A 26,598-nucleotide genomic window follows, 5' to 3' on the forward strand; every position below is an offset into this window, starting at 1 on the left:
TAGTGCGATGTTTGAGTTATACAACAAGTTTGTATTGACTTTTTAATTAATGTGAATGAGAACTCCGTTTTTATTTTTATTTTCTAAAGTGGGAAAGGCTCTGAGGCTCTGATGTTTCTGTGCAAAAGTTCAAGACTTCTCTTACACATTCTTCAAAAATACAGGAATCAATCATAAAAGAATCTTACACTATATGAATCATGTATACATATTATAAAAAATGTGTAGGATTATCTTTCTTACCCAGTATTTCCTATAAGTTCAATAAAGGGTCAAAAATATAAATTGCATGTGATCTTATAAATATCAAACTAAGATCTGAAGTTGAAAGAAGTTATAATTTTAACAAATTTTCAACACAGTTCTTAGTACTTTTACATTAATACTCGTTAAATGACTTTTAACAAACAGAATTTTGTAATTAAAACTATCTACTCACCTTTCATTTCAGTTGATATATTCATAAATGTTAATTTGCTTTATTTCTGTATTACACAGGGTATGTCTAAATTAATTATACAGATATTCATTAACACAGAAAGTTTTGGTCATGTTTCCATGGTAAATGGAAATTCAAAATTAAAATACTCTCTCCTAGTCCAGGAAGAAAAAAAAACAGCAAATGAAACAAATGATTCAACTTAATAAAATATGAAAGGTTATATGATGCTGTTGGGGAGAGCTGAGGTGTAACTTGTCTCAGTGTTAGTGTTCCTGCCTCTTCAGTCATAATTAACACCTCTGTAGAAACAGAATTCTGTCCTAAGTTTCTTATTCATGCATAACTGCTAAGAGCCTCAAGATTTTAAAATCTATATATTTATGACAGTATTATACTGCCTTTTCAATGTAAAATGATACCTAAGTTTCTTTAGCAACAATTTCCATTAAAAACCATTTAGTTTGGGTAAATTATGTTTCCTAGATGCTCGTGATAAGAACTTTAAGAATACATTTAGACATGTTAACAATAAAAATACTGACATTTACTCATGTAGTACAGTGTAACAAAATTACCTTCTCCTAAATGCTTCCAGATGTGTCTTCAGCATAAGCAATCCTCTTTCTATAACTGTGAGACTTGAGTGTGATTCTTGTTCAAGACTGCTAGAAGCTATCATAAGACTTTCCATGCACTTGCTAATAAATTCTTGCTCCTTTTCCAAACCCGTTTTACCTGAAACCCAGATGTATATTCATTACAGTTTAACATTTTTATTTACCTATATTAAATATAATGAACCAAACTGAAGTTTAATCAAATCTCCTCACATAAAAAAGTACTTATTAGAACTGGGAGTGGTGGTACATGCCTGTTAGTGCAGCACTCAGGAAACTGAGGTAGGAAAATTGAGAATCTAAACCAACTAGGGATACATAGCAAGACTGAGTCTCAGAAAAAGGCTGGAGAGATGGCTCAGAAATTAAGATCACGGGCTGCTCTGCCAGAGGGCTCAGGTTCAGTTCTCAGAACCCACACAAACCACCAGGACATCTGATGCCCTCTCATGGCCTCTGTGGCATTGAAGAAACATGCCACACATACACACATTCAGACAAACACTTATATACATAAAATAAAAAGTCCCCCGAAATATTTTAAAGAAACAAAAAGAGAAATCTTTCAAATTACTTACCATTAATGTAGTAGGAGTTAATATACTGAATAGCTGCTCGACTGACATCACCTGATTGTGCTCTTAATGCAATACCCCAAAATTGGTCCATACCACACAGCTAAGGATTAAAGATAAAACATTTTTAAATTATTTGTTAAATGATGACAGATTATTAGATTTAAATATCAAATGAGAAATTAAACTTAATATTTTACAAAGTATTAAGAGGTCAATTTATAGTATTTGAACATTATATAATATAATCATCATTATCAACAACCACGAAAACTTATGAACTTCCTAAGGTAATGAAGTATTTTTAAAGCCCATTGTATTTATTTATAAAGCATGAAAACAATAAGATTGCACTGGGCGGTGGTGGCGCACGCCTTTAATCCCAGCACTCGGGAGGCAGAGCCAGGCGGATCTCTGAGTTTGAGGCCAGCCTGGACTACCAAGTGAGTTCCAGGAAAGGCACAAAGCTACACAGAGAAACCCTGTCTCGAAAAACAAAAACAAAAACAAAAAATTGCTTAATAAATTATACAGTATGAAAACATTAATTATATAAAACATGCCACAAAGGAATAAAACTAACAAATTATAATAATTTGCACAATACTTGGACAGTTTTGATCGAAGTTACACTGACAAAGCTACGACTTTCATGCAGTCACTAATAACTTGGTGGACACAGTACACAAATTCTTATTCAAATTAGAGATGTCCTAGGAGATAACAAAACAAGAGGTTCTGCTAAATGCTGCAGAGAAACAGCTAAAGTGCACGTTCTCAAACTGCGGACAGAGTGAAGAGAGATAGTCTTCTAATGGATGACTGGATAGCCGGAGTAAAGTATCAGCTAACAGTTATTAATTAAGCAAATTAAGACTGTCTGATTACCTTGAAATTATTAAATAGAAACGTAGTAATACTGTTGTTAAGACTAAAACATTAAATAACAGTAACAAGACAAGCCTCACAGTCTGGAGAGATGGCTCAGTGGTTAAGAACACTGGCTATTCTTCTAGAGGTCCTGAGTTTAATTCCCAGCACCCACATGGTGGATCACAACCATCTGTAATGGGATCTGATTGTCTCTTTTATGTGCATGAAGACAGAGCACATATGTACATAAATAAATAAATCTTTAAAAAAAAACCCCACATCACTATAAAAAGAAAAAGCAATAGTAGGAAGACAGGAAAGAACACAGTAGATATATATACACAAAATTATTACTTTGAGAGACAACATCTCACATAATCCAGGATGGCCTTAAATTCAATATGTAGCCAAGAGTGAAACTAAATTCCTTATCCTCCTTTTTCTACCTCCCAGATCCTGAAATTACAGGTGTGCACAACTTTCCTTTAAAGCTTGAAATAATAGGCGGTGGTGGCGCACACCTTTAATCTGAGCACTCCGGAGGCAGAGGCAGGCGGATCTCTGTGAGTTTGAGACCAGTCTGGTCGACAGAGGGAGTTCCAATACAGCCAGGGCTACAAAGAGAAACCCTGTCTGGGGGGCAGGGCACAACACTTGAAATAAAATTAAACTATAATAGTCAAAGTTTATAGAAAGTTACCTTGGTAATCTAATTTGAAGACAAGAAAAACCTCACAAATTGATCAAGTTAAGCCTTACCTCAGAGTTTGAGCCACCGTCATAGGCACTAGTAGCCAATCGAGCCAAGTTACACAGATGCTGAAACAGGTTTAAGCCAGTCATGCTGATTGTTTCAGGTTTTAGCTGGGGCATCTTAAGGAAAAAAGATTTTATTTTATCACATTATTAATTTTACTAAAGACAACATAAAAGGAATATTATCAAAAAAGATTTGGCGATAATTTAAACATTTAATAAGTAAATAAAATTCTATTCATGCAAAGCCTGAAGAGATGTGTGATTCAAACAGACACACCTACCTGATGTGTACTTCACTTATAAACACACACACACACACACACACACACACACACACACACACACACAAACATACACACAAATCAAGAGAAGTAAATAAAAACATTCTGTCATCTATTAAATACTATGACTTTATACATTTACAAGATATGTAGCTAAATGCAGTATTAAAGGACAAAATTTATGATAAATAAAATTCTATCTGTACCTTAACCTAGAACTCATTCATTATTCTGTAACAGAGACATTATGAATTTGCAGGGAACTTTTCTAATCTCAAGAAAAAAGGCATTAAGAAAATGGGAGGAAAAAGAAACTTATTTTTCAGATAGTCTCATGAAGCCTAGGTTGACTTCTAACTTGCTACGCTAAATACCTGATCCTCTTCCCCCAACCTCTCAAATGTTGATTGAGACCATAGGCATGTACCACAACCAAAACACATCTGTTTTAACAATCACTGCTGTGAATGTTAGTTTATATTAAAATGACAACCTGCAACATCTGATTATGGTGAACAGAAACACAGACAATACTATCACCATTATACCTCTTACAAGGTCTTCCCAAGTAGCTAACAAATGTGGTTATTAGCTTATAGTTGGCCAAAAGACAGACTGACATTATGGGAATTTAACTCAAGAAGACTCAAAGACTTAGGTCTTATATTTGTTGTTATGGACACACATAATTTTTAAAAATAAACACTCGAAGACCAACATTTATGATTAGTGCCATCCTTAAACATTATTCTAATTGCTCTAAATTCTTGAATAAATAGATTATATTTATAAATAAACTAAATTTACAGTTAATTAAAAATAAAAGGTAACATGACAGGAAAATTTGAATCGGAAAACTTATATATATAAGGATCACCAAAAACTGATGTTCCATTTAAAAGCTATGTAAACGAGAGAAAGACTAAGACAAAGAATGTTACAGAAGTCATTCTTCAAGAGATTAAAATGCATACAGGAATATATACAAATAGAACTTCTAAGATGTGAAATTACCTTCTCCAGGAAAAGATGTTTATAGGTTTCCATTCCCATTGCATGTTGGTCTTTACTTCGAACTTGATTTAAAAACCAATGAAGTGCATCATCATAGCACTCAGAATCTTCTACTAAACAATGCCATAAGATGTCGACTTGCTCTAAACTTAACCCTAAACAAAAATGATAAATTTCGTACTTCATTAATTTTCAAGGGAAGGTGAGAAATAGGATACTGCTACATAGCTCATTCTGGCCTACAACTTGTATTCTACTTGCCTGCACCTTCCAAGTGATAAAATATTGATTATGAAATTAATGAAATAGTGACTTACCACATCTAGCTTGTGTTTTATAAATTATGTAAAAAACAATTTTTGGACACATGTGTATATATAGTTTGTTTTTTCATAAAATACATATATGTTGTAATTACTAGCTCAGTATTAATTCCTTATGATTTTCTGTCTGGAAATTTCAATGTGGAAATTTGAATCAGGATTATAATGAACATTTTGGTCCTAACTCATTATACTAAAAGCAGCTAGAGTCAAATATGTATGTAAAGCAGCTAGCTGAAAGCATGCTCCCCCCCTAGACAGGTTTCTCTGTGTGGCTCTGGTTTTCCTAGAACTTGCTCTGTAGACCAGGCTACCCTAGAACTCAAGAGATCTTCCTGCCTCTGCCACCCAAGTGCAGGAATTAAAGGTAAGTGACACCACTGCCTGGATAGCTGACAGCATTTCACAAAAAGTATTTTAAAAGAAACTGCACTATGGTGTGGTGGTATTGTGTTCCCCAAAATATCGTGTACCTTAATAAACTTATCTGGGGTCAGAGAAAAGAAAAGCCACTAGTTAGGAAGTGATAGCACACGCCTTTAATCCTAGCATTCCAGAGACAGAAATCCCTCTGGATCTCTGTGAGTTCAAGGCCACATTAGAAACAGCCAAGCATGGTGACTCACGACTTTAATCCCAGAAAGCCAGCCTTTAATCCCAGAGAGTGGTGGTAGAAAGGAAAGATATATAAGGCATGAGGACCAGAAACTAGAAGCATTTGGCTGGTTAAGCATTTGGCTGGTTAAGCATTTGGCTGGTTAAGCTTTCAGGCTTTGGAGCAACACAGTTCAGCTGAGATTCATTCTGGATAAGGACTCAGAGGCTTCCAACCTAAGGAAACAGGACCAGCTGAGGAATTGGCAAGGTGAGATAGCTGTGGCTTGTTCTGTCTCTCTGATCTACCAGCATTGACCCTAATAACTCGCCTCAGGTTTGATTTTATTAATAAGAACTTTTAAGATTCCTGCTACACTATGGGGCTGGAGAGATGGCTCAGTGGTTAAGAGCACTGACTGCTCTTCCAGAGGACCCAGGTTCAATTCCCAGTACCCACATGGCAGCTCACAACTGTCTGTAATTCCAGTTCCAGGGGACCTGACATCCATGGTAAAACACCAACACACATAAAATAAAGATAAATAAAGAAAAAAAAAAGAAAGAAAAGAAACTGCACTAACATTTGCTATCAAAGCAAAAGTATCAGAGCTGGAGACATGACTCAGCAGTTTAAGAGCACATACAACTCTTCCAGGGGACCCAGAACCCACATTAATTAGCTTACAATCACCTATACCTCCAGAGGACACCTCTGGCTTCTGTGGGTACTCACACATGGATGCACCTACCCACACATAGATATATATAACATAAACATAATTAAAAATGAAATAAAAACAAAATATTACATATGGATAATCTTACATAATTAAAAACACACAACTTAAAAACGGTCGTCTGGCTGGGGATGTAGCTCATTAGTGCAAGATGAGGCCCCTGGGTTTAATCTTCAGCAACACCAAAAAAAGGAAAGTATTCTAGAAGAGTCATACAAAACGGTCTAAAGGATTGAGTCAGCTTTGTAAAATGTGAATACATCACTGTAACAATGGCTTATGGACAGGATTACCTTTCTTACCTAGAGACAAGCAATCACAGACATTTTGAGGATTCAATTCTAAATTGAGGATTACAAGAGTAGAAAGCATATCCAAAGGCTGCCCATAGGAGATAAAGCCACTTTTTCTATAAACTATGGGAAAATCCTTATGAGCACAAAGCCAAGCATGCAGGAAATGATGAAATACAAAGGATTAAGTTTGCCAGATCCAGATGACATATACATAGTACTCTGACCCAAAAATCAAAGGATTTCCAAATATAACAAGGAAAAACAAATATAAATCTCTGTAGAATGAAAGAGAAAACATTATAGGCAATCACAAGTCTGAATATGCTTTAAAAAAAGAAACAAAACAAAACAGACAATTCAAAGGATTTTTAACTTAATGAGATCACCCAAAGCCTACTGTGGTTTCCTACAGTCTGGGCGTGGGCATGAAAGAATAAGAATGACCAAACTCCCCTACTAAGAAATGAAATGACATTTACCTAAATATCAATATACTCTGAAATGTTTCATGTCTTTAGCAACTATAATCTTAGCACTCAGGTCATAAGACAAGAATTTCAAGTTCAAAGCCAATTAATGCTATGCAAGCAGTTTAGGACAACCACCATACAGTGAAACTGTCTCAAAAATCACATACGGGGTTGTAGATTATTTTCTAAGAAGAACATGTGTTGCTTAGAGCCAACATGTGAGCTGAAAGATGGCTCAGTGGTGAAGAGTGCTTGCTGCTCTTAGAGAAACAGAGTTCAGTTCTAAGCATCAACATTGGGCAGTACAAAACTGCCTCTAATACCAGCTTGAGGAGATCTAATGTTCTCCTCAAGCCTTGGTGGACACCAGCACACATGTCTGTCTGTCTGTCTCTCTATCTCTCTCACTTGTCTGGAAAACCAAAATAAATAAATAAATAAAATAGGAATTAAAAAAAATCTTAAAAGGTAAGAGGTAATATAAACTACAGATAATGCTTAGTGTAAGTTATTAAACAATTTAGGTTGTTAAAAAAAAAAAAAAGAACAAGGTAATAAAGTTAAAAGGTTCCACAAAATGAAAAGTATTATGGTTAGTTATAGTAAATTACATAATTAGAATTGCTCAAATTCACTGAACCACTAAAACACATTCAATAAGCTTTTGTTATTTTTGTAAATCTTTCAAAATTGTTATTAATGTATTAGAGTATCAAGTATAATTAAACATCACTACACTATATTTTTAATACTATTATTCTCTGGGAGGAGTGGGATTTTGTTGTTGTTTTTGGCTTCTTTTTGTTTGTTTGTTTGTTTGTTTGTTTTTCGAGACAGGGTTTCTCTGTGTAACTTTGCACCTTCCCTGGAACTCACTTGGTAGTCCAGGCTGGTCTGGAACTCACAGAGATCCGCATGGCTCTGCCTCCCGAGTGCTGGGATTAAAGGCGTGAGCCACCACCGCCCAGCTGGTTTTGGCTTTTTTTTTTATCTAGACAGCAACTAAATTTCTATAGAGAAGCTATACTGCATAAAATAAACACAAAACTTAGCAATTATCAGAAAATATTTATACTGATATTTGTTTTATTTCCTATTTCCATATAAGATGATATTATATTTTGTTTCTTTTTTTAGTCATAGTGGGGTACAATGACCTCATGAAACAAAACAGAAATATTCTATAAAAAAGATATATATATATATTTTTTTTGGTTTTTCGAGACAGGGTTTCTCTGTGTAGCTTTGCGCCTTTCCTGGGACTCACTTGGTAGTCCAGGCTGGCCTCGAACTCACAGAGATCCGCCTGGCTCTGCCTCCCGAGTGCTGGGATTAAAGGCGTGTGCCACCAACGCCCGGCAAGATATTATATTTTTGAAATCTGTTGGTATTCCATTAGGTGAACTTCTTATAATCTAATGTGAAAGAATCACAGACTTAAACCAATAAGAGAAACACATGGTCTAGCATAGATAAGGACATTTAAGAAAGTGATGATGCTCTGTTTCTCTACCCTGAGACAGCTCTCCTACCTCGGCCCCTCGGCTCTTCCATCTAAGAAAAGCCATCATGCAGAGCTGGCCTCATTCTTAAATCTACAATAGCGACTTGTACTTGGGGGTGGGGGAGAGAGAGAGAGAGAGAGAGAGAGAGAGAAATTATCAATGGAACTGCTTACACGACTTGAAATGTAACTGGAGCTTCCAAGTACCACCTATGAACCCAAGTAATTTTAGGAAAAATTAACCCAAAGAATAAAGTTTGTGGCTATTTTTAACTAAAATTACAAGATTCCAAAAATAGTGATGAGAGATGTAGTTACTCTAAAGTGATATTTTCTCCTATTACCAATATTTTACTTTAAGATGAGTCCTTTACCACTTGAGAAACACTTGAAAGCAGTGAAGCCAGAAAGAGAATTTTTCATAGCCATGCTTATACTATAAAAATGTCCACAGGAAAATATTAATAGTAAATGCTTATTCAATAATGTTAGCACAAAGATGTAAAAATTATGATGAAAAGCCATGGGGATTCTGTCCTTGAAATGTCTACAAAACTGTTCTAATGGGATGTCTAATGCCAGCATCTAGGGAAGGGAAGGTAGGCACTTGACACCTGACGGTGCAAGTCAGGGATCTAGAGCCCACAAGGAAAAGAGAACTGATTCCTTCAAGGTGTCCTGTAATCTCCTCATGCACCCTTAACAGGCACATGCATGCACAAGCACAAATAAATGTAAGAAAAATTAAAATCTTACTGAAATGATCAGGTGATCCCAGAGTTGAAAACACACAAGTTAGGAACTGAAGTCGAACTTGAACTTCGGCACTATGGCTGTACCTACAAAGAACCATTCACAGAATTAACAGAAGCCCTAATTCTTCATTTTTCACGTTTTTTTGAAACAGGGTCTTCACACTGTAGATGAAAGATAGCCATGAACTCAAGGCAATCACCCTGCTTCACCATGCCAATCACTCGGATTACAGGTCTGAGGCGATCACACTCAAGAAGGGCCTACATCTTACAGTAAGATATTTAATGTTCCTAATCATAACATAGGCCAAAAAAGCAGAAGTTCTATAAAGTTTATACAATGCCCCTTTGTCTTAAGTATACAGCTGTATGTATTAACAAGTTCATGAAAATTTTTAGGATATAACAAACTTATTTTCAAGTTAGTTATTTTTTTAAGCCTTTAAAAAAATTTTAGATTTCTTTTATTTAATGTGCATAAATGTTTGCTTGTGCTCACAGAAGTTAGAAGGGCATCAGATTCCCTCATCCTGGACATACAGATCTTTATAAGCCACCATGAACCTAGTCTTCTGTAAGAACAACCAGTACTCTTAATCACTGAGCCATCTCTCTAGGCTTCAAGTTAGTTTTTTTAAAGTATGTAAATAAAAAACTCAAAGGGAAAAAAAAAGTATGTGAAAAATCATCAGTAAACAAAAGAAATGATATTTTAAAACTGTATGATATCTACATAAATTAAAAGTTAATAAATGAAAGACTACATGGTCCATCTGTACTGAACATGTTATATCACTATCCATGTAGATATTACTTAACACGGTATAAATCTAGTTCATAAAAAATATCTTATACAAAGTTGGTGCTACGAATTTTATTTCACATCTAAAAATTAACTGAACAAAATTTAATAGTAATTTAAGAGTTGCTATGAGCCTGGTTCAGTAAATGAGCTCACATAGTTTTCTAGGAACAGAGTTTTTATGCATCTGCAAAACACCACATTCTAAGGAAAGGGAAGATTTTGACAATGACCCCAATGCAACCAGTCTGAATACCACAAAGAAGAGTTCTGAATGTTAGATAGAAAAGGGGTCACTGAGAGGTCAGGGACAGTGTAGGGAGTGAGAGTAACAATTGGATTTTCATTTGAAGAGCCCTTCAGCAACCCAGTGAACTGTGTTTTGAAGGACCAGTTTCTATGATAAGAGTTCTTATCTCTGTTACAGAACAAAAGACACACTGGGTGGCACACTGCTCAAATTACTATGCCAAATACAGCAGCTGCCACCCTAATCTCCAATCTATATCTCAGTTAACAAATAATTCCAACAACCTTCCAATAGAAATGCTTATAATTTTCTACTAAGTGCAAAATTTCAACAGTGTCATAAATGTTACTATTAGAGATCGAAGGTTAGAAGTTTTGGCAGTGGTGGCGCACGCCTTTGATCCCAGCACTTGGGAGGCAGAGGCAGGTGGATCTCTTGTGAGTTCGAGCCAGCCTTGGTCTACAAGGCAAGTTCCAGGACAGCCAGAACTGTTATACAGAGAAACCTGTCTCAAACAAACAAACAAAAAAACTACAACAGTGGCTATAAATGTTCCTAATGTTTCCACCCTTTAATACAGTTCCTCATGTTGTGGTGACCACCAACCATAAAATTATTTTCTTCACTACTTTATGACTATAATTTTGCTACTCTTATGAATCATAATTATCTATGTTTCCAAACGTTCTTAGTAGATCCCTGTGAAAGGGTTGTTCGGGCTGGAGAGATGGCTCAGAGGTTAAGAACACTGGCTGTTCTTCCAGAGGTCCTAAGTTCAATTCCCAGCAACCACATGGTGGCTCACAACCATCTGTAATGAGATCTGGCACCCTCTTCTGGCATGCAGGCAGAACACTGTATACCTAAAAAATAAATCTTTAAAAAAAAAAAAAAAAAAAGAAAGGGTTGTTCAACCCCTAACAGGGGTTGCCACGACCCACAGGCTGAAAAGTGCTACTCTAAAGACTAAGACCATGGGTTACCTTTTCTGCTCTTTAGTGGCTATTTACTGTATCAGTACTTTTTTGTGAAAAGGAAAATAGCTGGAGATAGGAGAAAAGGCAAAGTAGGAAGCAACTCACAACCTAAGATGCTATCTAGATAAAATTCCAGGCCTTTCATATCTTCTAGTCTTTAAATAAATAGGAATTTTGTAGCACAGGCATTATAAGTACAGAGGAATGGAATTTATGGGCTTTGCTTTTCATGGCTTTGTAAACAAGTAACATAAACCACTCTCTTTGGAGTTTTAATACCAAAACCAGTAAGTCTTTTATCTAAGGAACCCTGGGACTCAAGAAATTTGCTAACATGCTTGGGTAAGAAATGAATTTCCCGCTGGGCGGTGGTGGCGCACTCCTGTAATCCCAACACTCGGGAGGCAGAGACAGGTAGACCTCTGTGAAAGAAAGAAATGATTTTTCCCTTCCTATCCAACAGTATTCTCCGCCCTTGGCCAAATCTCAGCATTTCTATATTATGGTCCCCATAAGGGGTGAAAAATGCCCCAAATTCATGAGATCAGTGTGCTTTTAAAAATGAATATTATCACACAGCCTGAAATATAGAGAACGTACACTAAGGCAGCCTGGATAATACCGCTCTACCCTGAATATGAAAGGAAATACTGATGGCAATGTGTAGTACTTAACATAAAGAGTTCTAGCCTGGTGAGATTTCACCACTAAGAGAGTATTCTAAAGTTAAGGTCAAATCAGGCTCGAGAGTAAGTTTCAGGCCAAGAAAATCCTGCTTAAAAAGTAAATAAAATAAAGATTCTACACTACTCAGACATAAACCCCAGCTCCATTCTTCACTACATGTGTGGCCTTGGGTAAGTTATTTATTGTTTCCTCTTTAGTGCTCTTATTTGTAAAAGGAGACTGTCTTGCTCAAATGGGCTGTTGTACATCTTTAAAAGATTGGCAGTTAATTCATTGATTACTGTGTACAAGTGTAAGAAGATGATGATGTGTGCACACCACTCATGCAGCTGTAAGAGGACAGATGACAATATTCATCAATCACTCTCCACCCTATCTTTTTCTAGACAAGGTCTCTAGGGCTAGAGATGGCTCAATGGTTAAGAATACTGCCTGCTCTTCCAAAGGACCTAGATTCAATTCCCAGCATGCGTTTGGTCCACAACTATCTGTAACTCTAGTTTCAGGGAATTGTAGAGTCCACAACTATCTGTAACTCTAGTTTCAGGGAATTCTATGCCCACTTCTGGCCTCTGTGGACACCAGGCATGAAAGGAATGCAACAAATCACATGGATGTACATGAAGGCAAAACATGCAAACACATAAAGCAAAATAAATAACTTAAAAATATAGTTACAAACTTTAAAATAAAAGTATTACTACATTAGAAAAACACTAACCCTTTCTGGAGAATGTTTACTTTTAACTAACAATAATGACTTTCAATGAATTTGAGTAGTAAAAGTTAACCAAGTCCCAAGTAAAACAACCAAACTTCACTAAGAATTATGGGAGTAATATCATGAAAATCTTGTAACATAATGTCTTTGATTTTTTTCTTCTTACAATTTTACATAAAAATAGTTACTTTTTACATGTTAATCAAAGAAAAGAAAGCAGAAAATTATCAGAGGACAAGAAATCATTTAACCTACTCAAAAAAGTACTTACAATGCATGCTTCTGTCTTCCTTCTCTGATACCTTGAATGTAATACACCAGATTGTCAAAGAAAAGCTTCATCATGTTCAGTTCTTTTTCTGCCCACCTGGCACAATTAGAAGAAAATAAAAATTTTTACAAGGGAAAGGGCCTGAGAACAAAAGATACGCCTGAAATGGAGAAAGTGTAAGAAATCTTCAAATGTATAAGCTGTTGTTTTGATTTGGTTTGGCTGTTTTTCAAAACAGGGTTTCTCTGTGTAGCTCTGACTGTCCTGGAACTTGTTCTGTAGAATAAGCTAGCCTCAAACTGTTGGGATTAAAGACATGAGTCGCCATGCCCAGCTGACAGCAGGACACCTTTAGTCCCAGCACATGGGAGGTAGGTCCACCTCTATGAATCCATGGCTAGCATGTTCTATTTAGCAAGTTTCAGGCTAGCCAAAGTTATATAATAAGACCCTGTTAACACAAAACATATTTTTTTTTTAATTGGACTGGAGAGATGGCTTGGTGGTAAAGAGCACTGGCTACTCTCCTTAAAGAACCCCAGGTTTGCCGGGCGGTGGTGGCGCATGCCTTTAATCCCAGCACTTGGGAGGCAGAGGCAGGCAGATCTCTGTGAGTTCGAGGCCAGCCTGGGCTACCAAGTGAGTTCCAGGAAAGGCACAAAGCTACACAAGAGAAACCCTGTCTCGAAAAAACCAAAAAAGAACCCCAGGTTCAATTTCCAGCAACCACATAGCAAAAAAGCCTAAGAGATTAGAGAGTGTGACAGATACATGATATACCAACTGCTGAGTAACTGGTAACAGTTAGGCATAAGAGCTCAGAGCTTTTTCCTACCAGAGTATTACCCTTGAATGAAAGAACTGTTTTAGCATTCATTAATCATAACTTCTCTGTAAGTATAAGGGAACAATAAGGTAGTGTTAAGATGATCACTATAAGATGATTTTGTACCATATTCTAGTGATAGGAAAAATGAAGAGAATGTGAGCATTTATTTTATTGCACATCTTTTTCAGGAGGTCTCTGCAGTAGTCACATATTATAAAAACTTCTTCCTAGAGTTAAACCATCAAATGCTACAGTATTGTTCTCAAACTACAAAGAAAACAAGTCTACTAATAAATAATGTTCACATGGTTAAAAGACAGAAAAGGGGAGCAAAATATTTAAATTATGAAACTCAACTTTTTCTCTTAGGCACAGCAAAATCTACTACAAAGCCTAATAATATTATTTTCAAAGAAATCTTAGAAAGTATTTTGTATCTCTTATTCACTTACATTGTAATCCAATGTGTATCATAACTGCTGCCAAACTGCTGAAAAGTACCGAACAGCTTTGGAAGAAGACGAAGTGAAATCACTACTGATCTGAAACAGTAAAAGCACATATTCATAGAATAAAACAAGTAACTGTAGATTGTCACAGATACCTAGTCCTTAAGAATCGTAAAATTTCTCAATGTACTTTACATATAAATATATCCTTACAAAAATAATTGTTTTTAATGTCTTTATATTTGTAGGCAAAAATTCAAGTTTCAAAATTTCCAAACCAAGACTTATAATAAGACTTAGGGAGCAGGTGTGGTAATGTACGTCTTTAATCTCAGCGCTCAGGAGGCTGTGAGTTCAATGCTAGCCTGGTCTACAAAATGAGTTCCAGGCCACTCAGGGCCATACTGAGAGAACCTGTCTCAAAACAAACAAAAAACCCAACTAAACAAAGTAAAAATATCTAGCTTAAATCCAAGGTGAAAGAGATTTTTAAAGTGTACTTTATGATAGTTATTATCACTTTTCCCAAATTATTATATTATTTATATAAAAATGGATCCTCACTGCCTCATAAACAATATTTCCTAAAGTGCACTTCATATTCTAGAGAGAAACGGGAAAGGAGAGGGAGTCACTCTGCTGAGGAGAGGCCTCAACTGAAGAAGGCTGACCTTCGGGCTGGGAGGGAGCTAATGACACACATCTGCCTGACATTGGTGAAGGCCTGTAACGCCCACTGTGTGTGTGGTAAAGGCAGGTAGGGGGTTCCGTGCAACACCCTTTGTTTTATACGTGAAAAACTATACAAATATACTAAATACATAGTTGCCTTTAATGTTTTTGGAGGGGGAGGGGTGGTCTCAGACAGGGTTTCTCTGTGTAACCCTGGCTGGCCTGGAACTCACAGTGAACCACCGGTCTCTACGTCATGAGTGCTGGGATTAAAGGCGTACACCACCACCTGGTTATAGTCGCTTCTAAAATAAGCCAAAGAACTCAAAGACAAAATTTTCAAGGAATGTAAAAATATAAAATCGCACATAAAAAGGATGAAGGCAGAAAAGAGCAACAAGGAAACAGTACTGAACAGAAGTAGAAAGGAATACACCACACTGGTATAAACTAAAGAGTAAAGGGACAGTAATAAAAACAATGTCCAACGACATCTGAGAACTAAGGGAATATTTTAAATAAATATTTAAAACTTTTAAGTGTCTTGAAATAGTCAAACATGTTTTCCAATAGAATGGCTCAGTAAGAAAAAAATTACTTATTGAACAACCCTGATCACCTGAGCAATAACCTATGAGCCACTAGCCCTGGTTTATGTGCTGGGCATTAAACCTAGGTTTGTATAAACTAAACAAGCACTCTATTGCCTAGGCTGAATCTACAGTTTATAATCTAGAATCAACATCAAATAATCCTCTCTCAAGCTTCGTGAAGAACAACTGGTTTTGACTTATTTATCAAATATGTCTCAGTCTATCTAACAGCGTATGTGCACTCACACTTGAACCCAGGCACATGTGTGGAAATCAATGGAGAACCTGTAGGAGGGGGAAGCACAAGGTGTGTCCAGGCTAGGGAACATGTGCTTGTACACACTGAATCATCTCACTGGCCCAGCATTACTGGTTTTATTTCTAGGTATATATGTATATGTAAGTATATGTGTTGCTGGTAATAGAACAGGCCTTGCACATGCTAGATATATATTTTATCACTGTACATCTCCAGGCATCATTAATGTTTTTTATTTTTCTGAAAAATTTACCTAAAATAGAACAAATCAATTTGTCTTTACAAAAATAAAATCAATGAGAAACCACAAAGGAAAAATAGAGAACAGTATCATCACAACCACAAAAGCAAATTTCCAAACTGTTTATAGAATACAATTTCAACAACAGTTTTTTAAAAAAGAGAAAGACTTTGACTGGAGAGAATGCTAGGTTGTTAAGAGCACTAGATGATCTTCCAAAGGACCCGGGTTTGGTTCCCAGCACTCAAATGGTAGCTCAGAACCATGACTCCAGTTCTAAGGGATCCTATACCCACTTCTGGCCTCTACAGATACTAGGCATGGACATGGTAAAAAACATAAACCACTAATACACATAAAACATCAATAATAAAATTTCATTAAAAAAAAAACCCTTGAGTGTGAGTGTGAGTGTGAGTGTATGTGTGTATGTGTGTGTGTGTGTGTGTGTGTGTGTGTGTGTGTGTGTGTGTGTATGTTGTGTGTGCGTTCCAAAGTCTGTTCTGTTCTTTCCGTGTGCTGGTCAAAAGGAACAAACTCTGATTTTCCGTCTTGGCAGCAGCACCTTTACCCAATGGCTCTTTCTTTATTTCCAAATAAACCTTGTGTGGAGAGCTGATGTTCAAAAGACTGCGACAAAGAAGCTGCTCTCCAGAAGCGGGTCATCTATGACTGGTCTAGTGCCAGATGTCACAGGCACATGCGATTCAGGTCACAGAGTGGGTCTCTTTCTGGTCCCCTTCTTTACCCCCATGGAAACGAGGTCTCACTATGTAGTCCAGATTGGCCTCAAATTCACAATCCTCCTGTCTTAGTCTCTCAAGATCTAAGATTACAGGTGTGGGTGACATAAGTAGTATTTTCTACTTTGTAAAAATCTACTTTACTGGAATATGAATGACATTTAAAAACTACGTATTTTATGTACTCAACTCCATGAGTTCTTAACCTCATTCTTTTATACATGACAGAAGTTGAAACCAAAAGAAAATGCTCATCTACTTAGAATAATTGTTTCTAAATGTTTACATTTTAAATTAATTCACTTTTTGTTTAACTTCTTTATAACACGAGAAAGTTCAAGAACATTTTAATGCAATTTGAACAAAATAACCACAACTGTGTTGCCAATATCAAAGAAAGTGTAAGTTATGTATGAAAGTATCATAATGAATCCAATTATTTAGAAAATAAATACACTCTAATCATTACAAAAAAAATAAAGGGAGTATTACTAATCCTTTGATTATGCTAGAGAGAAGCTGATCTGGGTGCAGAATAAAAAAAAGAACTACCACTGAGAGATAAAGTGTTGACCTTTAAGAAAAATGTCCCTCAACAGAACATAGCAATCATAACAGCTGAGAGGTGAATGATTGTATGTACACATTAAATACTATGAAAACAGCACACCCATTCTGTACAAGGGCACAGAAACAAATGTTACTCAACAAGAAAAAAAGTACAATTCTTGTTTACCTGTTGTTTCCTAAATTTTCAAGGCAGCCTTCAATGAATCTCATTCGAATCTGTCTATCCGTAAACCAACAAACCAAAGAACAGAGAAGTTTCTCTGCCTCATTTATTAATCCTTCAGAAAGATTAACCTACAAAAAACATATATAGTTATTTCTTATCTTGACTGCATTTTGCTGTAATTTTATGTCCTTTGGGATTTATTATACAACTTACTGCATCATCATCTTGCACTATATCCCATAATAAAGTGTTTCCTTTCTTGCAGACATTATCCAAATTAATGTCTGTCACAGCATTACTGTTGAATTGATGTTTATGAACTGCAGGACCTAAAAGGACAAAAGATAACACATTATAGATGAAGACAGCTGAGAGTAATCAGAAATGACAGAATTTATAAATTAGCAAATCCAAAGAAAAATATAATAAATTTTGAGCTTATAAAATATAATATTGGCATAATTATTTCACTAATGAATGAATGAACATCAATAGGTCTGTTTATAATTAAGGCTAAAGTGAAATAATATTTTCATTATATTGTCTATATTTTTAATAAATATGAATGTATCATATCAAGAGGACTGTATGAATACCTAGAATTCTTATGAAGCATACAGATAACTTATTTGAGATAAGACTTTAATCAATGGACATACTGGTAGATACCCTTAGGTATAATCATTTAAAATTCTTAGTTTTGGGGGCTTATGTTTGTTTTCTATTTATTTATTTTTGCAGTCTGACTGCTGTTTCCCCTCCTTCCTCTTCTCCCAGTCCCTCCCTCCTCACCTCCACTCTGCCTCCCCCATCCACTCCTCCTCCATTTCTATTCAGAGATGGGGAGGCCTCTGACAGATATCAACCAAATATGGCAATATCAAGTTGAAGGCTTGATGAGGCAACCCAGTATGAGGGTAAGGGTCCCAAAAGCCAGAACAAGAGTCAGATACAGACCCTGCTCCCACAAAATAGATCCATATCAATCACCCTGTATAAAACTCAAGTCCAAGGGGATCAAAGACCTCAACATAAAACCGGATACATTAAGAGAAAGTGGGGAGTCGCCTTGAATGCATTGGCACAGGAGAGACTTTCCTGAGCAGAATACCAAACTTGAAGGCACTAAGATCAACAACTAACAGACAGGACCTCAGGAAACTGAAAAGCTTCTGTACCACAAAGGAACGCAGTACAAAATGTCAACAGTACAAAATGTCAGGCAGCCTACAGAATGGGAAAATATCTTCACCAACCCCACATCAGAGAGAGGGCTAATTTCAAAAATATATAAAGAACTCAAGAAATTAGACATCAACAAACCAAATAATCCAATTTAAAAATGGAGGGCAGATCTAAACAGAATTCTCAGCAGAAGAATCTCAAATGGCTGAGAAACAAAAAAAATGTTCAACATCCTTAGCCATCAGGGGAATGCAAATCAAAATGACTCTGAGATTCCGTCTTACACCTATCAGAATGGCTAAGATCAAAAACACAAGTGACAACTCATGCAGGCAAGGATCTGGAACAAGGGGAACATTCCTCCATTGCTGGTGGAAGTGGAAACTTGGACAGCCACTCTGGAAATCAATGTAGAGGTGTCTCAGAAAAATTGGGATTCAATCTACCTCAAGACCCAGCAATACCACTTCTGGGCAAATACCCAAAGGACACTCCACCATACCACAAGGACACTTTGATTTTTGCTTTGTTTTTTTCTTTAGAGGAAAGATTGAGTATAGTGGGGTATTGTATACCTTTAATTCAAGCATTCAACAGAGGCAGGTCAGCAGTTACCTGGTGAGACCCTGCCATCACCACCACCACCTCCTCACCCCTGTCCCCACAACATATACCAGGCAAAAAGGGAGAGGGTGAAGAGCACTGGAGGTCTTCCAGAGGACCCAGGTTTGATTGTCAGCACCCACATAGTGGTTCACAACTGTTTTGTTAACTCCACTCCCTGGTGTACGACACCCTCTTCTGGCCTTCATTGGCAGTGCATGCACATTGTGCACAGACATACATGTGGGCAAAACACCCGTACACATAAAAATAAATAAATGAATAGAATCGTTTTTTGAAAAAAATGTATTGGATTTATACTCCAAATAGCCAATTTAATCAAAAGATTCTAACTTAACAAATCAGACTTTCTAATAAAAGTTTTCCAAAGTGTTCGTTATTTTATACTCCTCATGAATTTCCAATTGTTGTACGTTCTTTTGATTTTCTGTGCATTGGTGTTTTGCCTGCGTGTATGTGTGTGACAGGGTGTCAAAACCCCTGCAGCTGGAGTGTCAGACATCTGTGAACACCCTGTGGGTGCTGGAAATTGAATCCAGGTCCTCGGGAAGTGCTCTTAAACTGCTGAGCCATCTCTCCAGGCCCCCTGTTGTACACTGTTAAAGTCGGTCTTTAAATTTACCATTTTGTTATGTGTTTAGTATTAACTCATGTAGAATGAACTACAATCATTTCTTCTTCTATAAAGTAACTGTTCAAATCTTTTTTTTTTTTTTTTTGAGATTGTTCAATCTTTTGTTCAGGTTTTTTGTTGCTGTTTTATTATAATATCCACAAGATGACCTCAGATTATTCAGCTATGGAAATCCTTCTATATCAATCTTCTGATAACCTGAGAATATAAGCATACATCACACCTGCATCCCATATGCAAATTTAACTGTTTGTTTCAATGTGTTGGAAGGGTTCATTAGAATACCCAAACTTTTGTTAATGTTGTTCGAAGCATTAATACATAACCATTTGGTTTAATTTCTAACTTCATATAGTAAAAAACAACGTGTAGAAAACTAGATAACTTAAGGGAAAATACATGACACAAGAATGAAAACAACATGGCATGAAATTCATGCTGGTGTCCTCAAACTACTGTAAAACAACATAAGCACAACAATACTGTTTCCACCAGGAACCAATCTACCAGGTTTCCTGAGACTGTAATGCTCTATCATTCCAAAACCTAAACTGGTGTGTGCTGATGGTATATAATCAAGAAGAGGATTAAATGTATCTAAACTGACAATTCTAAAATTTATTTTTCCCTTTTTCTTTTTTTCCATTTCCTTCTTATTCTTCTACTTAATCATTATCATCTTCTATTATTATTTTGTTGTTGACTGGAGATAGAGGCTTGCTTTCTATATAGTACAAGCTGGACTCAAGATTAAGATTCTCTGCTTGAGGCTGAGACTACAGGCATGTCTATTAGTCTTTAACCTTAATCTCCATTCCTTCAAATCTGGCGAGGTTCAATTACTATTTTTTTTTGTTTTTTGTTTTTTGTTTTTTGGTTTTTTGGTTTTTTTTTTTTGGAGACAGGGTTTCTCTGTGTAGCTTTGCGCCTTTCCTGGATCTCGCTCTGTAGACCAGGCTGGCCTCGAACTCACCAAGATCCACCTGCCTCTGCCTCCCGAGTGCTGGGATTAAAGGTGTGCGCCACCACCGCCCGGCTAGGTTCAATTAATTTTAAGTTCAATTTAGAGTGATCTGACTAACCACTTCTCAAACATTTTCATCACCAAATGAAGAAAGACCTTTCTTTTTTTTAGCAGATCTCTTATTTTCCCAACCCTCCCTAACTCCAAGCAATCTGTACCTCTGTCTTTATAGATCTGATCACTCTAGGCACTTCAGAGAAATGGAATCATACACCATATGATAATCTTTTGTGCTGTATTTATCTGTGGGTCCTAAATTTCTAAAAATAAAATCTATCATAACCACATTCCCAAAATATTTTTTTTACCTATTATTAATATGCATTGGCTTCCCCAGTTGAACATCACTGGATGAAAATACAGACTGAATAGCAGAGTACTGGCTGACAATGCACAGCCCTTGCTTCTATGACCCAGTACCTCACACAAACAAAAAGGCCTCATTTATTCTCACGATGGAGTATTTATACTGCTTCTATTATCTTGACAAAAAAAAAAAAAAAAAAAAAGCCATTGTTGAAGTTATTTGGCAAAACCATTTAAACATAACATTAACAGTTTATTCTTTTTAACCATGCAATTAAATTAGTCCAGGTTTGAACAAGGTAATTGACTTACTATAGAATCTTACCTTGACTAAGATGTTCATGATAAATAGATGCTAAATTGGGAAGATGTTGTTGAAGATGAGATGTTAGTTCTGCATGTGAATTTATCTGAACTAGTTCCTCTTCACATCCAGATTCTTCACCATCAAAATCAGCCATATTTTTTTCTGATTTTGCACTGACCTGCGAGCTACTGCAACTGACATCATCTGCACTTAGCATGTCATCAACCATATGTCTACAACACACAGAAAACCATAAACTTAGTAATTACAAACTTTTTATTTATTTATCTATTTATTTGGTGCTAGTGATTAAACCCAGGTCCTAGCCAGGCGGTGGTGGCGCACTCCTTTAATCCCAGCACTCAGAAGGCAGAAGCAGGCAGATCTCTGTGAGTTTGAGGTCAACGTGGGCTACAGAGTGAGTTCCAGGAAACCTAGTCTCCAAAAACCAAATAAATAAATAAATAAGCAATATTTTGTTTGTTTTTTCAAAATAGGGTCTCACTATGTAGCTCTGGATGTCCTGAATTCACTATGTAGACCAGGCTGGTCTCAAAGCCACAGACATCCACTTGCCACAGGCTTCTTAGTACTGGGATGAAAGGTAAATGCTTTGATATAAATTTTTTTTAATCTCTCCTATAACATTTAGCACAAATTATTCCACAAACAGAAACTAAGCTGTGTGGTCTATGTTGGCAGTGGGTTGAAATAGTTTAACAATATGGAATACTGAGACATTTATAAAAACTATGAAAACTTCAATATATGGACTAGTTAATTTTGTAACATATACTCATCATATTTATATTCTATAAAATATGCATATTAATATATCTCACTACAATAATTTCAAAAAACCCATCTTAGGCAATATTAATATTACTTGTTATGTACTATTATAGAAACTCAATTTAACAATATGAAACCATAAATTTTGTTTACATTTGTTCATGTAAGTGCATTATCAAATGATATAGTAGAGAACACAAAATATTCAACTTAAGGCAGCAATCTAGGAAGTTATTATTAATTGAGGAGGTCTCAAAAGCATGGATGAAAAGTACACCACCAACTTAACATGAACAGCACCCTGCATTTAATCCTAGGCGCCACCAAAAAAATTCAAGTCTCCAAATTAATTTCCTTCAACTCAATAAGGATCTACTTAAGTGGCCCATATTTCTAAATAATACCACATTGGGTATTTTTCAAGCTATCAAAGACAAAATGATGAAAAAAATAAGGCGAAGTTCAGGATTGATACAAAGACTCACAAGTAATACCATACATACAGAATATAAAAAAGGCTTAAGGAAAATTTCAATTATTAAAACTTGTGGGGTAGACATTTAAGATCTAATAATTTTGGTTTTTAATTTATTAGGGGAGTGGGTCTGTACTGTAAAAGACATCCAATCTTTGAAACTGAGTGTATTTATTGCACCTTCGTTTTATCACACACTACCACCTGCTTTGTCAACATCATGAGTACTGCTAGGGACATTTATAATGTGTGCATCTACAATATGAGGCATTAGCCAAATGTTCTAATTAGTGGTGATTTGACTCCCACAGAGATATTTAACAATGTCTAGCTACATTTTTTATTTTGTAATTGTTAAAAAAGAGGGGATACTGGCATCTACAGACAGGGGCTGAGGATGGAGCAAAACCACAAACAATATCCAGGAAGCATTCAGACAGTTGGGAATTCAAACTAAAGAATCATCTGGTTCAAAACAAGTGTCAGGAGTAAGAAACATAAGAAACACTGCCTTGAGCTGGAGAGATGGCTCAGTGGTTAAGAGCAATGCCTGTTCTTCAAAGGACCCAGGTTCAATTCCCAGCACCCACATGGCAGCTCACAACTGTCTATAAGGGATCTGACATCCTCACACAGACATGCACACAGGCAAAACACCAATGTGCATAAAATAAAAATAAATCATCACAAAAATTAAAGAAACAGTCACTTAAAAACTTGAATGTCTTTATGATGAAAATAAAAGGGAAGTAATATAACATGTATACATATATATAGTTCACTTAACTAAACTGAATAGCAAGTCTTTCTTAGAAAAGTCATCCTGATAAACATTTGTCTCACCATCAACCCAAAATGTAACTAGCTATAGTGACAAAAAAAAAAAAAAAAAAAAAAAAAAATCACAGGTTAAAAGCTAATTACACGTTTGTGGCAATCACAGTAGCCCATGAAATTCTCATAATACAGACATGATAGTTTTTGTTTTGTTTTGTTTTGTTTTTAAAAAAGGCTGCCAGGCATGGTGGCCATGGAAGTTTTTGTTTGTTTTGGTTTCTGTTTTTTATTTTAAAAAGAGGTTCACGGGCATAGTGACACAAGCCTGGAATCCCAAGCAGAGGCAGACAGATCTCTGTGAGTCTGAGGACAGCCTGGTCTACACACTGAGACCCTGTCTCAAAAAAGGTAAGAAAAATTAAAACTTAATCCTGCCTAATTCTACAAGTAACAGAATCACTTGTTGCTAAATACGATATACTTCACAAACACAAAAGTCTTTTACCACAGCTATACTTACTATTATCCTAAAATTAGAAGGTCAGTGTTTTTCATCAACATTTAGTTCAAGTGTCCACAAGCAATTCTGCTTGTGCTTTCAGGGAATTGCTATAACAAAAAGTTAAAGATCCAAGTTTATGCTGCCTAGTACAATATCTGCTATGTCCATGTGGCTATTATTGTACAGGGCAAAAATGGCTGTTTTAAATAGAGATGTATTGTAATTTTAGCAATATAAACTGAAGAAAGTCAAAGATATAGCTAGGCAGCAGATGCTTGCATATCATTTGCAAAACACTGTATATAATTCTCAGCTCTGGAAAATGTTAATATTGAATATTTAAATAGAAATAAAAAATATTTCAGTTTTTGTACAGGTTAATGTACTTATGCTCTTTTAAGTATTACTTGCTTAAATAAAATTTGTCATGAAAATGAACCTTACTTTTTTCAGTCCCCATGGACTGAACCCAGGGCCTTGAGGTACACTAGCAGCAATCACATTGCCCTTCACTGTATTAAGTTGATGACAATAAATTCAACATTATCTATTTGAGAATTCCATTTATATTTTTGCATTACATTACTCCTAAATAGTACTCAACTAAAATAAATAGTAATTAAAGAAGTAGTAGCAGTATTTCACTATAAGAAATACAAACAGTACACTCATTTTTAAGCATGCTTACCCATCATGATGGTGGTGGTGATGGTGGTGGTGGTGATGGTGGTGGTGGTGATGGTGGTGGTGGTGGTGCTGTGGACCAATAAACTGCCGACAATTAAACAATTCATTCCCAATAGTCTCCCCAAGGAAGTCCCCACTTCGTGTGATACAAGACTCCTGAGAACCTTGTGCTATGTGAGCAGAACTCATTTCCGCTGAAATATCATGCTCTGCATCTTCTGAGTGAGCACAGGCATCGAGCATTCGTATTCGATTATCTACAGATGGCAATGACTCAGTATTAAAAACCACGTCCTTTCCTGTTCCGCCGCTTGTCCCATTTCTCTCAGATGTGCCTTGGGATTCCCCCAAGCAAATGCCTGCTTGATTTTCTAACTTTCTGTTTCGAAGTTCTGTACCACAACTATTTTTGGGAGGATTGTGACCACGATCATCATCATCTTCTTCTTCTTTAAGGGCTTCCATGTCTGCAATGTCTTCTGACTGCACCTCACTTCCAGGGCTGCCAGCTGACTGGCTTGCATGGCTTGAATTGACTTCATTGCTGGATCCATCACTATGCCCACTGCTGCTGCCAGGACCACTGCTGCCATCCTCGCCACTGTTAGCAGTTTCATCAGAACTTCCTTGCATGGATTCCTATATTCATAAACAAATATATTTAAAAATTCAGACCAGTGAGAAAGAAACTGGCACGTAGATAATGTGCTATTCTTTTTTAAAAATTACATTTATTTATTATGAGTGTCTATATGCACATGTGCTACAAATGCAGGAGTTGGTTCTCTCCTACTGGGGATCCCAGGGATCCTTGGTTTGTCAGACTTGATGGCAAGTGCCTTTACCTCTGAGAAATTTTTGAGCCCCACAACGAGTCTTTTGGTTTGTCTGTTTGGCTGGCTGGTTGGTTGGTTGGTGTTTAAGAAAGGGGTTTCTCTGTATAGCACTGGCTGTCCTGAAATGGAACTTGCTCTATAGACCAGGCTAGCCTCAAAATAACAAACTTTTTTAAAATGCTGACAACAGTCCTGCCATATTTCTGTGAACACTACAAAATAAATATAAACCTCACAGGACATCAAAAGTCCTATGTGAAGAAATTCAAGTGTGGTATTTACAGTCCCAGTTCCAACAACAAGCATGGCACGGACTTTCTAAACTCTACTCAGAGGACAAAGCATGCACTGACCTCTGTGTCCGAGAGTCGCGGCTGCACATGTTTGCTTCTGTTAATAAGCTGCTCCTCCATTTCAATGTCACTGGCTCCACTCTGGTGGGTGTCACTGTTGTCACTGCTCTGAGGACTTGCTGCAGGAGACCCTAAAATACATTTTTAAATTCTTGTTTCTGATTTAAATTAATATGCATCTGATAGGACACCAAGCTTTGATTCTTTGAGTTATCAAAGCTTATGCGAAGCACCCAAAAACGTCTAAATTTGTTATTTCTAATGATAAACATAAACTCAATTAAAACCTAAATACTAACGATTTTAAATAAAACTGGTAAGATGAGATATGGGGTTATAGCTCAATGATATAGTCGTTTGCTGTCTAGCAGGCTTAAGACTACCACAAAGTTGAAAAAACAAAACAAAACAAAAAGGTAAGGTAAGATGAATACTTTAACAATCTGTCTTTTTCTCAAAATACAATTGGGACTCGAGCATACACTGCATGAACATATCTACTACACGAGACCAATGAGCTCAAAGATCACCAAAACTCCAAGTCACACTGCCATGCATTTCTAAGGCTCGACTTACAAGGTGAAGGAGCTGCTCTCCTCAGCTCTTCTTCCTCTGAAGGGAAA

General features: G+C 36.4%; 1 protein-coding gene across 4 annotated transcripts in view; it reads right to left on the reverse strand.

Moving 5' to 3' along the window:
- Positions 1–26,598, reverse strand: part of Usp34 (ubiquitin specific peptidase 34) — a 190,767-nt gene that overhangs the window by 100,137 nt on the left and 64,032 nt on the right. For 3 of the 4 annotated variants that reach the window (XM_037208945.1, XM_028876366.2, XM_028876367.2), the window contains exons 13-25: positions 26,552–26,587; positions 25,976–26,106; positions 24,788–25,425; positions 21,572–21,786; positions 17,687–17,802; positions 17,474–17,601; positions 14,233–14,322; positions 12,952–13,047; positions 9,245–9,327; positions 4,562–4,716; positions 3,267–3,380; positions 1,638–1,737; positions 1,018–1,177 (exon numbers count right to left, since the gene is read on the reverse strand). In XM_037208945.1, coding sequence (XP_037064840.1) covers positions 1,018–1,177; positions 1,638–1,737; positions 3,267–3,380; positions 4,562–4,716; positions 9,245–9,327; positions 12,952–13,047; positions 14,233–14,322; positions 17,474–17,601; positions 17,687–17,802; positions 21,572–21,786; positions 24,788–25,425; positions 25,976–26,106; positions 26,552–26,587 — 2,062 coding nt within the window. The remainder of the gene's footprint in view (positions 1–1,017; positions 1,178–1,637; positions 1,738–3,266; positions 3,381–4,561; positions 4,717–9,244; positions 9,328–12,951; positions 13,048–14,232; positions 14,323–17,473; positions 17,602–17,686; positions 17,803–21,571; positions 21,787–24,787; positions 25,426–25,975; positions 26,107–26,551; positions 26,588–26,598) is intronic. The other variant, XM_037208944.1, reaches the window with a different exon arrangement.

The sequence above is a fragment of the Peromyscus leucopus genome, chromosome 10, assembly GCF_004664715.2.
Source record: "Peromyscus leucopus breed LL Stock chromosome 10, UCI_PerLeu_2.1, whole genome shotgun sequence".
NCBI classification, from domain to species: Eukaryota; Metazoa; Chordata; class Mammalia; order Rodentia; family Cricetidae; genus Peromyscus; species Peromyscus leucopus.